Below are 13003 nucleotides of genomic sequence, written 5' to 3' on the forward strand. Positions count from 1 at the left end.
GATCAAGAATTCATATGACGGCATACACTGTAGAGTGATCCATGGAGGGCAGCTCACAAACAGCTTCCAGGTGCGAACCGGAGTCAGACAAGGATGCTTGTTGTCACCACTTCCCTTTCTTCTCGTCATCGATTGGATTATGAAGACATCCACTTACAAGCGTAGGAATGGAATCCAATGGTCATTGTGGACCCAGCTTGATGACCTGGACTTTGCCGACGACCTTGCACTCCTTTCGCACAGTAAACAGCAGATGCAAGAGAAGACCAACGTAGTGGCAGCCACGTCATCACAGGTTGGCCTCAACATCCACAAGGACAAGACCAAGATCCTTAGGATCAATTCCATCAGTAACGACCCAGTCACACTGAATGGAAGCCCCCTGGAAGAAGTGCAGTCCTTCACCTACCTAGGTAGCATCATCGACCAGCAGGGTGGCACAGACGCAGACATCAAAGTAAGGATTGGTAAGGCAAGAGCAGCCTTCTTACAGCTCAAGAACATCTGGAGCTCCAGAGAGCTGTCTTTGGCAATAAAGATTCGACTGTTCAACTCCAACGTGAAATCAGTCTTACTGTATGGAGCTGAAACCTGGAGGACAACCAAAACAACCACCAGGAAGATCCAGACCTTCATTAATAGCTGCCTCAGAAGGATTCTCCAGATCCGCTGGCCAGACACCATCAGTAACATCCACCTCTTGGAGAGGACCCATCAACTCCCAGCAGAGGAAGAAATTAGAAGGAGAAGGTGGGGCTGGATAGGACATACGCTACGCAAGCAGCCAACCAACATCACCAGACAGGCACTGCGGTGGAACCCCCAAGGCAAGCGGAAAAGAGGCCGCCCAAGAAATACCTGGCGACGCGACCTTCAGGTTGATAGCAAAAAAATGGGCTATACCTGGAACCAGCTAGAGCGAATGGCCCAGGATAGAAGACTATGGAGATCTGTTGTTGGCGGCCCATACCCCGGTTGGGGTGACGGGCATGAATGAATGATGAATGAAGTTCGGTCTACACAGGTCAAACCAATGTTAAAGAACTATAGTCAATTTCATCGAATAGTAGCAATTACTGTTGTGAGACTCGTTTACATATAGATCTTCGTAATGATTAACATAACAGCAATGCATTGTCAGAAGTTGAAAACATTCTTAAAATATTAGTAAACTGTAAAACTATTGAGTCCTTTCATTTTAGAAAAAAATCCATTTATATTATTTTACATATAAAATATTTTTAGACTGCAGTCATAGTCAGTTCCCTTTTCTCTTTGCAGACTCTTCACCTTATCCAGCAAGCTTCCCTGAAATGCAAACACTGACAGTGTTAATCTCTGAGCTGCAGGTAGAATGTATGACGGTTGGACCCATTATCAGCTCTCACGGTCTTTTTGTTGTGGCACGGAAGGGGAATTATTTATAAGCTTGAAACAAAAATCTGAAATGGTTCCTATTCCAACATCCCTTTTTACTAATGCAGTTGATTTATGACACTTTGACAATGATGTAACTGGCAAAGTAGGATCCAATCCTGCAACCACTGCTCATGCATGTACTCCATGCAAGTCAATGAGTCTATTCGCTTGAGTAAGGCTGTAGAATCGGGTCCCAAGCTTGTTAATACTACTCAATGGCACATCATCTAGAGAACTACTTTCTGCCTCTGCTTTCACTTATAACTTCTGCAAAAGAGTGGGGAGATATTTTCTTGCTTCCTCTGAAGTTTCAGTTCCTTGGGGAAAATTACATCAAGTCTAGCACCCCTGTGTCTAGCATTTTACAGATGGGTATTATGGAACATCAGGAATTTTTCTGACTTAGCCAGGGACAGTCAGTCAGTCAATAGTAGACCTGGAAACAGAATTTAGGAACTGTAACTCCTAGTTATTTGCTCTAGAACATTTACACTAAGAATCCTGTTTCAGGGCATAAGATGATAACTAGTTGGGGTTGGAAGGAATTCTCCCTTTTGGAAAAGAGCAGTGCAATTAGGCTTATGAAGAGTGTTTTACACTTTGTCTCTGAAGCATATAGCATTAGCTGTGGTTGGAGATAGAACTCCAGACTTAATAGAAGACGGATGCTTTTTGGCATGGCTGTTCCATGTCTCTTGGATGAACAGTGCCCTCATAACTGTAACTATCTGATTAATTAGTTACATTTTCTTTGGTAGACTACTGGTTACATTATTACTGAACCCTGCAATGTCAGGCAGACAAACCAAACTTTATAAATGGGGGGAAATGGGGGGATTTAATCAGTACAAACAACCTTTCAACAACCACTTCCTTGAAAATGATATTAATTAGTTAACAAATAGTCACAGTCTTTTAAATATTCAAGAGTTCCAGTAAGGCAAAAAAAACCATTGATTAGGATATAGGGATTTTTGCATTTTGTTGAACAAACAGATTTCATGCTGTTTGTTTTGACCTTACTTGTCTGGTATATGTTCTTACACGTACGTGTATTTAAGCAAGAGAAGCAGTCTGTGCTTGGGTCTGTGTGCATCTGATGTCATAAAGTGTCCTGTAGTGGTATGGAAATCAGCCATTGCTTGGAAACAGAACTAAAAATAAAAGCCTCAGTGGAATCTATTCCATGAAAAAAAAACTAGAACATTTGTACCTTTCTTTGTACATTTAAAAATAGATGCTTACTGGTCAGTTTTCAGTCTGCTTGTAATACATAATCCAGTCTCTATTTTATAAAAAGGTGATAGCTTGCAAACTGTATGTCCAGGTTCTTAAGAACATAGTTTTTCAGTAGTAACACTTACCATTTACATAGTGTTTTTCATTTTCACAGCATTTTACATTGACTAATAAACCATCAAACCACATCCAAAGATATGTAAATATGAGTATCCCCATTTTACTTGCACAAGGGCACTGATCAAGTTATTGTCAAAAATGGAGTCAGAATTCAAGAGTTCCTGGCTCCCAGTCCCATACTCAGCACTCTAGGCCATGCCACCTTCAACAGAACTTCTATATACAAGCTGTAGTAGACTCTGCATTGCATATACACCTCTACCCCGATAGAACGTGACCCGATATAACGCGGTAAAGCAGTGCTCCGGGGGGGCGGGGCTGCGCACTCCGGTGGATCAAAGCAAGTTCGATATAACACGGTTTCACCTATAACGCGGTAAGATATTTTGGCTCCCAAGGACAGCGTTATATCGGGGTAGAGGTGTATTTAAAGCAATTGTGTGAACTGCACAGGTGTGAATGAGTGCAGAATTTGGCCCCAGTTGCTTAATGTAGATTTTAATTCAACATTACAGTACAGTGCAATTGAATACAACAGGGGTCGGCAACATTTCAGAAGTGCTGTGCCAAGTCTTCATTTATTCACTCTAATTTAAGGTTTTGCATGCCGGTAATACATTTTAACGTTTTTAGAAGGTCTCTTTCTAGAAGTCTATAATATATAACTAAACTATTGTTGTATGTAAAGTAAATAAGGCTTTTAAAATGTTTAAGAAGCTTCGTTTAAAATTAAATTAAAATGCAGAGTCCCCCCGGACTGGTGGTCAGGACCTGGCCAGTGTGAGTGCCACTGAAAATCAGCTTGCGTGCCGCCTTCGGCATCCGTGCCATAGGTTGCCTACCCCTGGAATATAATTTAGTTACTCCTCTGAATCAACCAGCACCAGCCACTGAAGTCTTTCAGTCTAGTGCACAGCTGGAAAATGACCAAAACGAAAGAAAAGAAAAAGCAGGTTAACAACCCCACCGTGGATTTTTTACTATGTAAAAACCAAAAAAACAAAAAACACAACTTCAGAATTTCCTGGCATTACAGAACAGATTATTATAAATGTATCTAACTTCAGAGGGACAGTCCTGGTGACGCATGGGTTTCTCTAATGGTATGTGTGTCCTGTGTGCTTTCTGTTTCACTCTCATATTTGTTAATCATTATGGACACAGCTCAAGCAAAGGAGCTGTGTGTGAAAGAACTGCAAAGAGCAGGGGGTTCTCACCTCTTTTTTTTTCCACCCAGGCCACTCCCTCAAATGATCATTCACTTGAACCACTAACTCTCGCCCCGCAGAACATCAATGGAAAGTCTGTCAACAGCAACACCAACGCAGAACTTCCCCACCCTTACAAAAGGGCCTGATCCAGAGCCCAATGAAGTAAATGACAAGATTCCCATTGACATCACGGGGCTCTGAATCAAGTCCAAGGAGAGAAAAACAGTATCTTCTCTCTCTATTTCATTATATTATGGTTAACCATCTCTCCTCCATCATTCTGGCCAACTGACAGCAATAATGTTCATACCCTGAAATTGCACTAAATCTTTGGTTTGACTCTAATTCTGCAGCAAAGCTCTTAATTGCCTTGACAACTCTTTCATCTCAAACATTCACATTTCTGAACACCAAATATACTGAAAAGCCAATACAACTATTCACTAGGTGAAATTCACCCTTCTGCAGGGGGATACCACAAGGCCAAAGTACCCACCATGTTCTGCATAAGGGATGACTTTCATCTTTAGAGAAGGAAAGACAGGCCTGAACCAACCTGCCCTAGACCCGAATATACTCCAGAACTTGGAGGAAGTTCTGATCCAGAGACAAATGTCACAGTTGTTCTCTTTTCTGCAATGAGTCCAAACCAAAATCCTGGACTTATTCTACGAGTCTGGCTTAATTGACTAAGCCAGCAGTTCTCAACCCTCAGGGTGGGCTGCATGCAGCCCAATTAGCACACAGCTGCGGCCCCGCTCAGCTGTGTGCTAAAGGCCGCAGGCTCCAGGCTGCCCTGCCTTGCGGTGGGATTCGGGCTCCCAGCTGCCCTGCCATCCAGCGGGCACACTCCGGACTCCTGACAGCCCCACAGTGGGGCTCAGGGTTTGGGCAGCTGGCTGCAGCCCGGCCTCCCACAGCAGGGCCCCGGCAAGGTCTGCGGGCAGGGTCCTGGCAGCCCCCCGGCCCAGCACACCAGGACTCTGTATCCAGGCAGCCGGCTGGCACCTGGTCCCATACAGCAGGTTCCAGGGGTAGGATCCTGGCTGCTGCCCGGCCCCCTGCAGCAGGGTCTGGAGTCCAGGCAGCCGGCTGCCACCTGGCCCCACAGGTCTTGAGATCTGGGCAGCTGGCTGGCAGCAGGGCTCGGGATCTGGGCAGCCAGCTACTGCCCAGCCCGCACACCAGGGCTCAGGGTCCTGGTACAGTCCGGGATTAAGGTCCTGGATGCCCCACAGCCCCCGCGGCGAGGTCAGGGATCCGGGCAGCTGGCTACCAGCTAGCACCATACAGTGGGGTCTGGGGTCCAGGGTCCTGGCGGGGTCCTGGTTGCCCCCATCCGCACGCAGCAGGGTCAGGGTTGGGGTCCCTGCCCCCCTCTGTGGAGAGGTCTCTGGGTGGAGGGCACTGAGCATCGGTGTTTGTGCAGGCGTTTAGGTGGGGGGCAATGTGGTTCTCAACCTGCGGCCCAGCTAACACTAAATAGGTTGAGAATCACTAGACTAAACCAAAATTTTAAGAGAGAAAACTCTCATCCCTGTGGGAAATTCCCACAAGGTACCGTTCAGGCTTATGTCCCCATTTTATATAAAGTCAAATTTTATTAAGAAGTAACCTATCCTATCATCTTACTTATTCCATACATTTCTTAACCATTTGATATACCTGTCACACTGAAAAATGCCTTTTATGGTTTAACAGTTGGGACACAAAGCGAAGGTGAAAAGAAAAAACAGTAATATTAAAATCTATGGGGTATATAGAACTTTAAAAATACATAGGCTATTGGGTGCTTCCTGGTACCACTCAGATAAAACACACAGGGGGCATATTTTCTCTGCATTCTCTGCACAAGAAAAATGGAAGGGTTATAAACCTTTTAACACTTTCTACTTGATGGAGAGGAGCAGATGTCACTGGACCTCTGTTGTCACATTATTCTCAAAAAAACAAACATCCTGCTAATATGTAATTTTCAGGGCAGTCACTTCCATGCCAGAGAGTGCGAACACAAATTATATTTTGAAATTACTTAAAAAAACCCCTAAGAATGCTTAGATGAGTCTCATGTCTTAGCCTGGATCCCTTCCAAATAAAGTTTTTAATTTAATGAACAATTTTGAAAAAAAAATCCAACATTGCAGCTTTTATAATTCCAGTCATGGAAAGAACAAGAAAAAAAAAATCACATTTGTATTTTAAATACTTTTGATCTTGTTTCAACATCTCCAAAGCTCTTCCCGGGACTTAGGCAAATCAAACCTAAATCAGGATTCTCTGCAGCTTGAGGTCTTCAAACCACAATCTGAGGACTTCAATAACTCAGACATAGGTTAGGGACTTGTTACAGGAGTGGGTGGGTGAGATTCTGTGACCTGCGTTGTGCAGGAGGTCAGACTAGATGATCATAATGGTCCCTTCTGACCTTAAAGTCTATGAGTCTAAATCAGAGGGCTGTTAGCACACTCACTCAGAGAAGGAAAGAAAGTTAACCAATGCCAGTCCCCAAGCTTTTTTGAGGGATGGGTCCGATTCTGCTCTCATTTACCCCTCTGTAACTGCACTGAGGATAATGGTGTTCAGAATAAGCATCTGGCTGGAGAACTGGGCCCCATATCCTTATTTCCAATCAGCATATGACCATATATTGCATGGGTGTAATCGAGAGCTAAATCTGGCCCAAGGCTTTTACAGTCAATTCTAGCCTGTTCCTATGCAGCTGACGATGGTCCCTATAGAGTGGAACCAGTGCAGTTCTAATGCATAAGGAGGGCAAGATGTGGGGGGCCAGGTGGGGGTGTGCACCTGTGATGAAGTGAGGGGGAGGTTCTTGGGGTTTTCTGTGTTTTTCAGTGGTTTGCATGCACAGGGGGTGGGACTCAGTGTCCCCGGGTGTTACTGGTTTAACGAGGTGAGGGGAGAGGGAGTTTGTTGTTACACAGAACCGGAGAGGGAACTCGGGACCCCGGCCGATAGCCTGGAGGATGGAGACCCCAGCGACTGGTGACCTGGTGACCCAGAGACCCGGCTAAGGAGACACAGCCGGTTCTGGCCAGTGAGAGGACAATGGGCTGTGAAGAGAGGACCCCGGTGACCTGACCAGCCAGTTCCAGCCAGAGAAGGGCTGAGAGGAGAGGAGACCCAGGACTTCCTGTTTACGACCCTGGTTACCTGGAGAGAAGACAATGGACAGAGGCGGGGCTTGAGGCCGGGGATATCAGAGGCCCAGCTGGGAAGCAGGGGGGCTCTGGGCTGGAGAGGGGGAGGGGCCTGACCCCGAGAGAGAGTGGACCCCCGAGAAGGGCTGTCACACTGAAAGGGGCACCCCCCACGGACCGCACGGGGCCAAGAGTGGGCACCATCTGTGAGTCCGTGACAGCACCCACGGCACAGTGTAGAAGCCTGTTCCAGGTGAGCCCCCTGCGTAGCAGTATGTAGGAGATGGCAGTGGGTATAGAGGGATTCCCTCAGATCCTCCAGCTGAATTCAATAAATCATGCAGCTGCTCAACACCTCTCAGTACCCCAGGCTCTAAGTTAGTTGTAGCACAACGAGGGTCGTCAAACAAAGGGTGCATAGGGAAAGAATCAGCCCAGGAGGCCAAAGGTTACCACAGTACCAGATCAGGGAATAAGCTATTGTTCTGTGGAAAACTTATTTTTCATATTCTATACATACATACACACACATAAACAAACTACTAGTATGAGGGAGCAAAGTCTGACAAAAACACAGGAGAGGTGGAGTGGGGGCCTTGATAATGGACAAAAGAGCCAAGCTGCTAAGGAGTCTCTATGGTTCACATTATTTACAAACCCCAGCCCTGCAAGCTGATTCACAAGCCTGTGTGAAGCCCCACTGAACTTCCGCAGGACTCAGTGCAAGCGTTAGGGTCTGCCCGCGTGGATCAGCTGACAAGACTGGTGCCTTGGTCACCACATCCCCCCTACAATTTTGCAGAAAGTTCCACTAACGGTTTTATAGAAGTCCCACGCTAGAGAAATTCCGAGGTTTTCACAGAATTGATGTATATCGTGAGCAGTACAAAACTGTTTTGTTTGTACCTAGGCTTATGCCTGGGCCCCATGTACTCTGCAATAATGTAGCTGTGGGGATTTGCTGCAGAATTTGACATTTTTCCAAGATCCTACAGAATTCAGCATTTTATCTCAAAATTATCATCATTTTGTGGGTGCCTTGTGCCCAGTCCTTTGTTTTCTTTTTCCTTTCCCCACTGAAATCTGGCTGCAGATGCCTTTTGCGCCACATCATTCTCCACAAGGGAGATTTAGTTGGATTACCGAGCATGCTTTCTTGCACTCTTCCATGAAACTAGGCGGTAGGGGATTTGGGAGCAAGAGCCAAGGTCCAGTTTATAGCCACAGTGTAGGGGAGGGAACTGCTCCCCATGGAGAATAGTGCAGCAGCTGTTATCTGGGGACTTGAACCACTGATGCCAGCTGTGAGCTCCCCCACTCCCTGGCATACATGAGGGAAAGGAGATTTTGAGCCAAGCTGTTCTGAGAAATTTTAAGGAGTCAAAACTCAAAATACAGTGAACATATTCATCATCAAAAATATTCTTAATCAAAACCCCCCTAAAAATTTGTCAGTGAATATTTTTGTCTGATTACTTTCAACAATGAGTTTTTTGTGATGTTCTTCAGGCCCCCTGGCTCCCACAGTGTTCTCCAGGCAACACACCTCACCAGTCTAGTCTAGTCTGTTCTTTTTGATATAGGTTCTCGTACCACACTCATCAGTGTATTATCGGAGCTGCCTTCCAGGAGTGTGTTAGGTAATATAACTAACATCTGTCATGTGTGGTTTGTTCTCATCCTCTCCCCAGAGGGAGAAGTGTGTGCATTGGAGTGTTTTGGTTTGATGTTGGCTTTTTTTTTTATATGTAAACATATCTGTTGTTATGTGTTTGTATTAGAGAAGGCAGGTCAAAGAAAGGCACCTTCCACTTGGAGCGGAGGGCTGGGAGTAAGTGATGGTCCCTAGTTCTCGGGGGAGTTGATTTCACAGTCTTGGATCAGCCTCAGATAAAGTTTTGTCTCCCACCTACACTTCTGCCTCCTTCTATGTCCTGGCTGGCTTTGGTTAAAGCATGGATACATTTTCGTACAGTGCCTAGCATAATGGGGCACTGAGCTGGCTGAGGTCTGTCGGTGCGACCACAATATGATGTTAAGTAATAACAACAATAATAATTGAGGCTGTGTGTTTGGGAGTGGGAAGAAGGGAGTGAAGGGTATTTCATGCCCACTGACTACGTTAACTTTGCAGCAGATTTTAGGGCTTCTTGACGCAGAACTTGGTGGAGTTCACAAGGTGCTACTTACATCCAAATACTTTTTTGATCAAGAATTGAGGGAAAGTCCAGGATGTTAAGGTATCTAGGTTAATATGCACAACTGTGGAATCAGTCACTATCACTTTCTTTACTATCCCCTCTTCTAAAAAATAATACTTTAATGACTGTAGCATTAGCCCAGAGATATAAATGAAACATTAATACAAACATGATTACATACCCTTTCTTCTGTCAATAAGCTTCCTTCATTTACAGTTCCAGGATCCTCTGCATTACATTTCTGACAAATTGGGTTTTTGTTGTTTCTGGTGGAAAAAAAAATAAAAATAAAAGAAGATTTGTGAACTGTAGTCCAGAGAGCCTCTGTTTCAAGAATAACAAATTAACAAAAACAACAGAAGTATTAATTTCAGCTCAAGGTCAACATGCTTTATGGTAAAAGGGTCAAATCTTGGTCCCACTGAAAGTCCACAATTTTTAACTATCTATCAACAAAATCTGAACCGTTGTGACTATTCTGCTCTACAAAGCCAGCAATGCTGGGAATCTACTTCTCTCAGTGAGGTAGGCACTAACTCCATGTAGTGCACAATAACCTGAAATCTGAAGTCTTTTTAATACAGAAGTGATGTCCTTTCTTCTCTGGTAGGTGGATAGGTTTTTAATTACCAGGATACATCTCAGGGCTCAATCTTCTCTTCATTCACACAGGCCACCATTGTTGTGTTGCCTTGTAAAATTGGCTATTGAGTGTACGCATAAAGGGCAACGGCATAGCTGGTGCAGGAGTGAACTCTAAAGTGGCATCACCATACTTTCCAGTAACACAGCCACAAAATGCTTTGGTTTTAATTTGAAATATTTCTTAAATTAGCATTTAAACTGTGCAATTAAAGGGAAAAAACAAAGCTTTTCAGGAAGAGGCAAGCACTTCTGTGACGCTGCTATTACCATTCAGCCGAGTCATGTATTAGCTCAGTTCAAGAAACTCGACAGAAAAGTGTCCTTATGACCAGATGAAGAGCATGACATTACTGCCTTCAGACTGTACTAACAGGTTTGCTTGGTTCAGTTTCCAGTTACATTACAAGGTTGTCATGAGAAGATATAAGCAGACAGAGAAAATTCTGTTCTTACTTTCAGGAGTGCAAGTCTCCACTGACTGCAGCAGAGTTACTCTGGATTTACACCAGTGAGCGCAAGCAGAATTTAGCCCAGTGGGCCAAATGCATTCTGTGTAAAATGCCATTACACTGTAGTGCTTTGACCTGCCAGTCACGTGGCTGGTTGGCTGACTGACGGACTCAGCTTTTTGTTACAGTTTAACCAGGATATATATTTAGGGCTTGTCTACACTGGCAATTAACAGAGCTGCAACTTTCTGGCTCAGGGGTGTGAAAAAAGCGCCGCGACCACACAAGGCATATTAAAGAGCTGCCACAGCAGCACTTTAGCATTGCCAGTGTAGACCAGCCCTTAAAGAGGAGAGGGGAGAAGCAACTAACCAATTAAGAACAATAGCCATCTATCTCCAAGCAAAAAGGCTGGCATTGTTCTGAGGGTTGGTTCCTTACTGGACATTAACCCAGATTTTACATCGTGCACATTATAATGTTCTAAAATAATGACAATATTTTAAACTTCCATAGCACCTTTCATCCAAGAATTGAAAAGCATTTTACACGTATTAAAGTAACTTCACAATAGCCTTCCTGTGAGCTTTCAATATGATTCTCTCCCTTTTAGACTGGGAAGGGAAACTGAAGTATAGAAACAGACTTCAAAGAGAAACTGCAGAGCTACAATTCATTTGCAAATTTAATACCATCAATTTGGGCTTGAATAGGGACTGGGAGTGGCTCGCTCACTACAAAAGCAATTTTCCCTCTCTTGGTATAGACACCTTCTCATCAGTTATTGGGAGTGGACCACATCCACCCTAACTGAATTGGCCTTGTCATCACTGATTCTCCACTTGTAAGGTAACTCCCTTCTCTTTATGTGCCCGTATATTTATGCTTGTGTCTGTAATTTTCACTCCATGCATCTGAAGAAGTGGATTTTTTAACCACAAAAGCTTATGCCCAAATAAATCTGTTAGTCTCTAAGGTGCCACTGGACTCCTCATTGTTTTTGTGGATACAGACTAACACGGCTACCCCGCTGATACTTGAAGTATAGAGAGATAATTTGCCTAAAGGTTATACAATAAGTCAACAGCAGAGCCAAGAGGAGAACCTAGCAATCCTGACCACTAGACCACACTCAAAGCCTGAAAATAATACCACTGTAAGGAAGTATACATGGATGATAAAATGACTACTATCAACATCCCAGGTACTCTCAAACTCTACTCTAAACACTTGTTATCTATTTAGTAGATTATCACAACAGATCACCCTACTAGGGCTGTAGCTACAGAATCTGCCACTTGAAATCTTTTTGTCTTCTCGGCAGAAATGCATTATCACGTGGTCTCCTGTAGAAAGAACTTACCGTACAACCCATGACAGGCAAGCCGCGCAGTATCTATGCCCGCATAGGGTTTGCTGGGCTTTCTTTAAGACGTTATTACAGCTGCTGCACAGGTATTTGTGATCAGGCACATTCTCACAGATGCTGGTGGGATAACCAAAGGGAAATTCGTTTTCGTCAGGAGATGAGCCAGGGCCATCCGGAGAGACTCTGTCTGCCCTCTCAGCCATCTGAAGTAAACTGCTGTGAAAGATGTGGAACACACTAACTGCTGAAACAAGCAGACACCCGCTCCGGTAGATGTGAAATATTACATTGAGCATCAAAGTCCACAAGGCAACTTCAAACCTGTGTAGTAATCTAGCGATCTGTTTAATTAAATCTGTAGCTGACATGTGTGACTAAGTGTCATGGTGGGGTTTGACTAGGTACCAGCAGGAAATTACTGTACAGATTTAAAATTCCCCTGAATCACAAAATGAAAACAGATACATTATAATCAAGGGGAAGCTGGGGGGCTTTGCATAGCTTTCAGGTTTGTTTTCAGGGCAAAGTAAATGTTTCTGTTCTTTTTAGAACTACAATACCATTGGTCAATATACTCAGCAGAATATTTCCTGTAGAGTAAATCCCCAGTCTCAGAACTCTAGTTCCCATTTCACCCAAAGCTTGTCCGTGATTCCATTTTACAGATGTGGAAACTCCAGAACAGAGAGGTGTAATGACTCTCCCACAGTCATAAAGGAAGATAGAGGGAAACCCAGGAAAATACAAGTTCATTAACTCATGCCACGCTCTAGCCACTAGATACATAGGGCTGATTTGCTGAGCACCTCCAGCTCTCCCCCTGTAGCTAATGGACACTGTGAAAATCAGACCAACACTGCCTCTGGAGGACTCAAGAACAGTTTGGAAAATTCAGGGTTTTATTACATATAGAACCTGAACAAATATAATTCATAACTGTACCCTTATGAATCACATTTTTCTCATGACAGCACTAACACAGAAGTACCAGCTAGTACTGGTACCAATAGTGACATTAGCAGAAACTGTTATTAACTAATGATCTGAAAAAACAGAATCAATGTTCATGTTATTAGCTCAGAGAACAAAATGCAATTTTTTCCTGCCCTAAAAACCCACACAGGCTCTGATCAGCCAGGAACCTAGAGGAATATAATACTGTACAATTATAATGCCATCTTCTAGATACTCT

The 13003-nt window shown here is 44.1% G+C and overlaps 1 protein-coding gene across 13 annotated transcripts in view; it reads right to left on the reverse strand.

Annotated features, from left to right (window-relative positions):
- The window catches only part of TRAF1 (TNF receptor associated factor 1), a 61889-nt gene that overhangs the window by 19031 nt on the left and 29855 nt on the right, over positions 1–13003 (reverse strand). For 7 of the 13 annotated variants that reach the window (XM_039505982.1, XM_039505985.1, XM_039505983.1 and 4 more), the window contains 2 exons: positions 11806–12027; positions 9530–9614 (listed from right to left, as the gene is read on the reverse strand). In XM_039505982.1, coding sequence (XP_039361916.1) covers positions 9530–9614; positions 11806–12027 — 307 coding nt within the window. The remainder of the gene's footprint in view (positions 1–9529; positions 9615–11805; positions 12028–13003) is intronic. The other 6 variants (XM_039505984.1, XM_039505994.1, XM_039505991.1 and 3 more) reach the window with 2 other exon arrangements.

The sequence above is a fragment of the Mauremys reevesii genome, linkage group 19 (genome assembly GCF_016161935.1).
Source record: "Mauremys reevesii isolate NIE-2019 linkage group 19, ASM1616193v1, whole genome shotgun sequence".
In the NCBI taxonomy this organism is placed as follows: domain Eukaryota; kingdom Metazoa; phylum Chordata; order Testudines; family Geoemydidae; genus Mauremys; species Mauremys reevesii.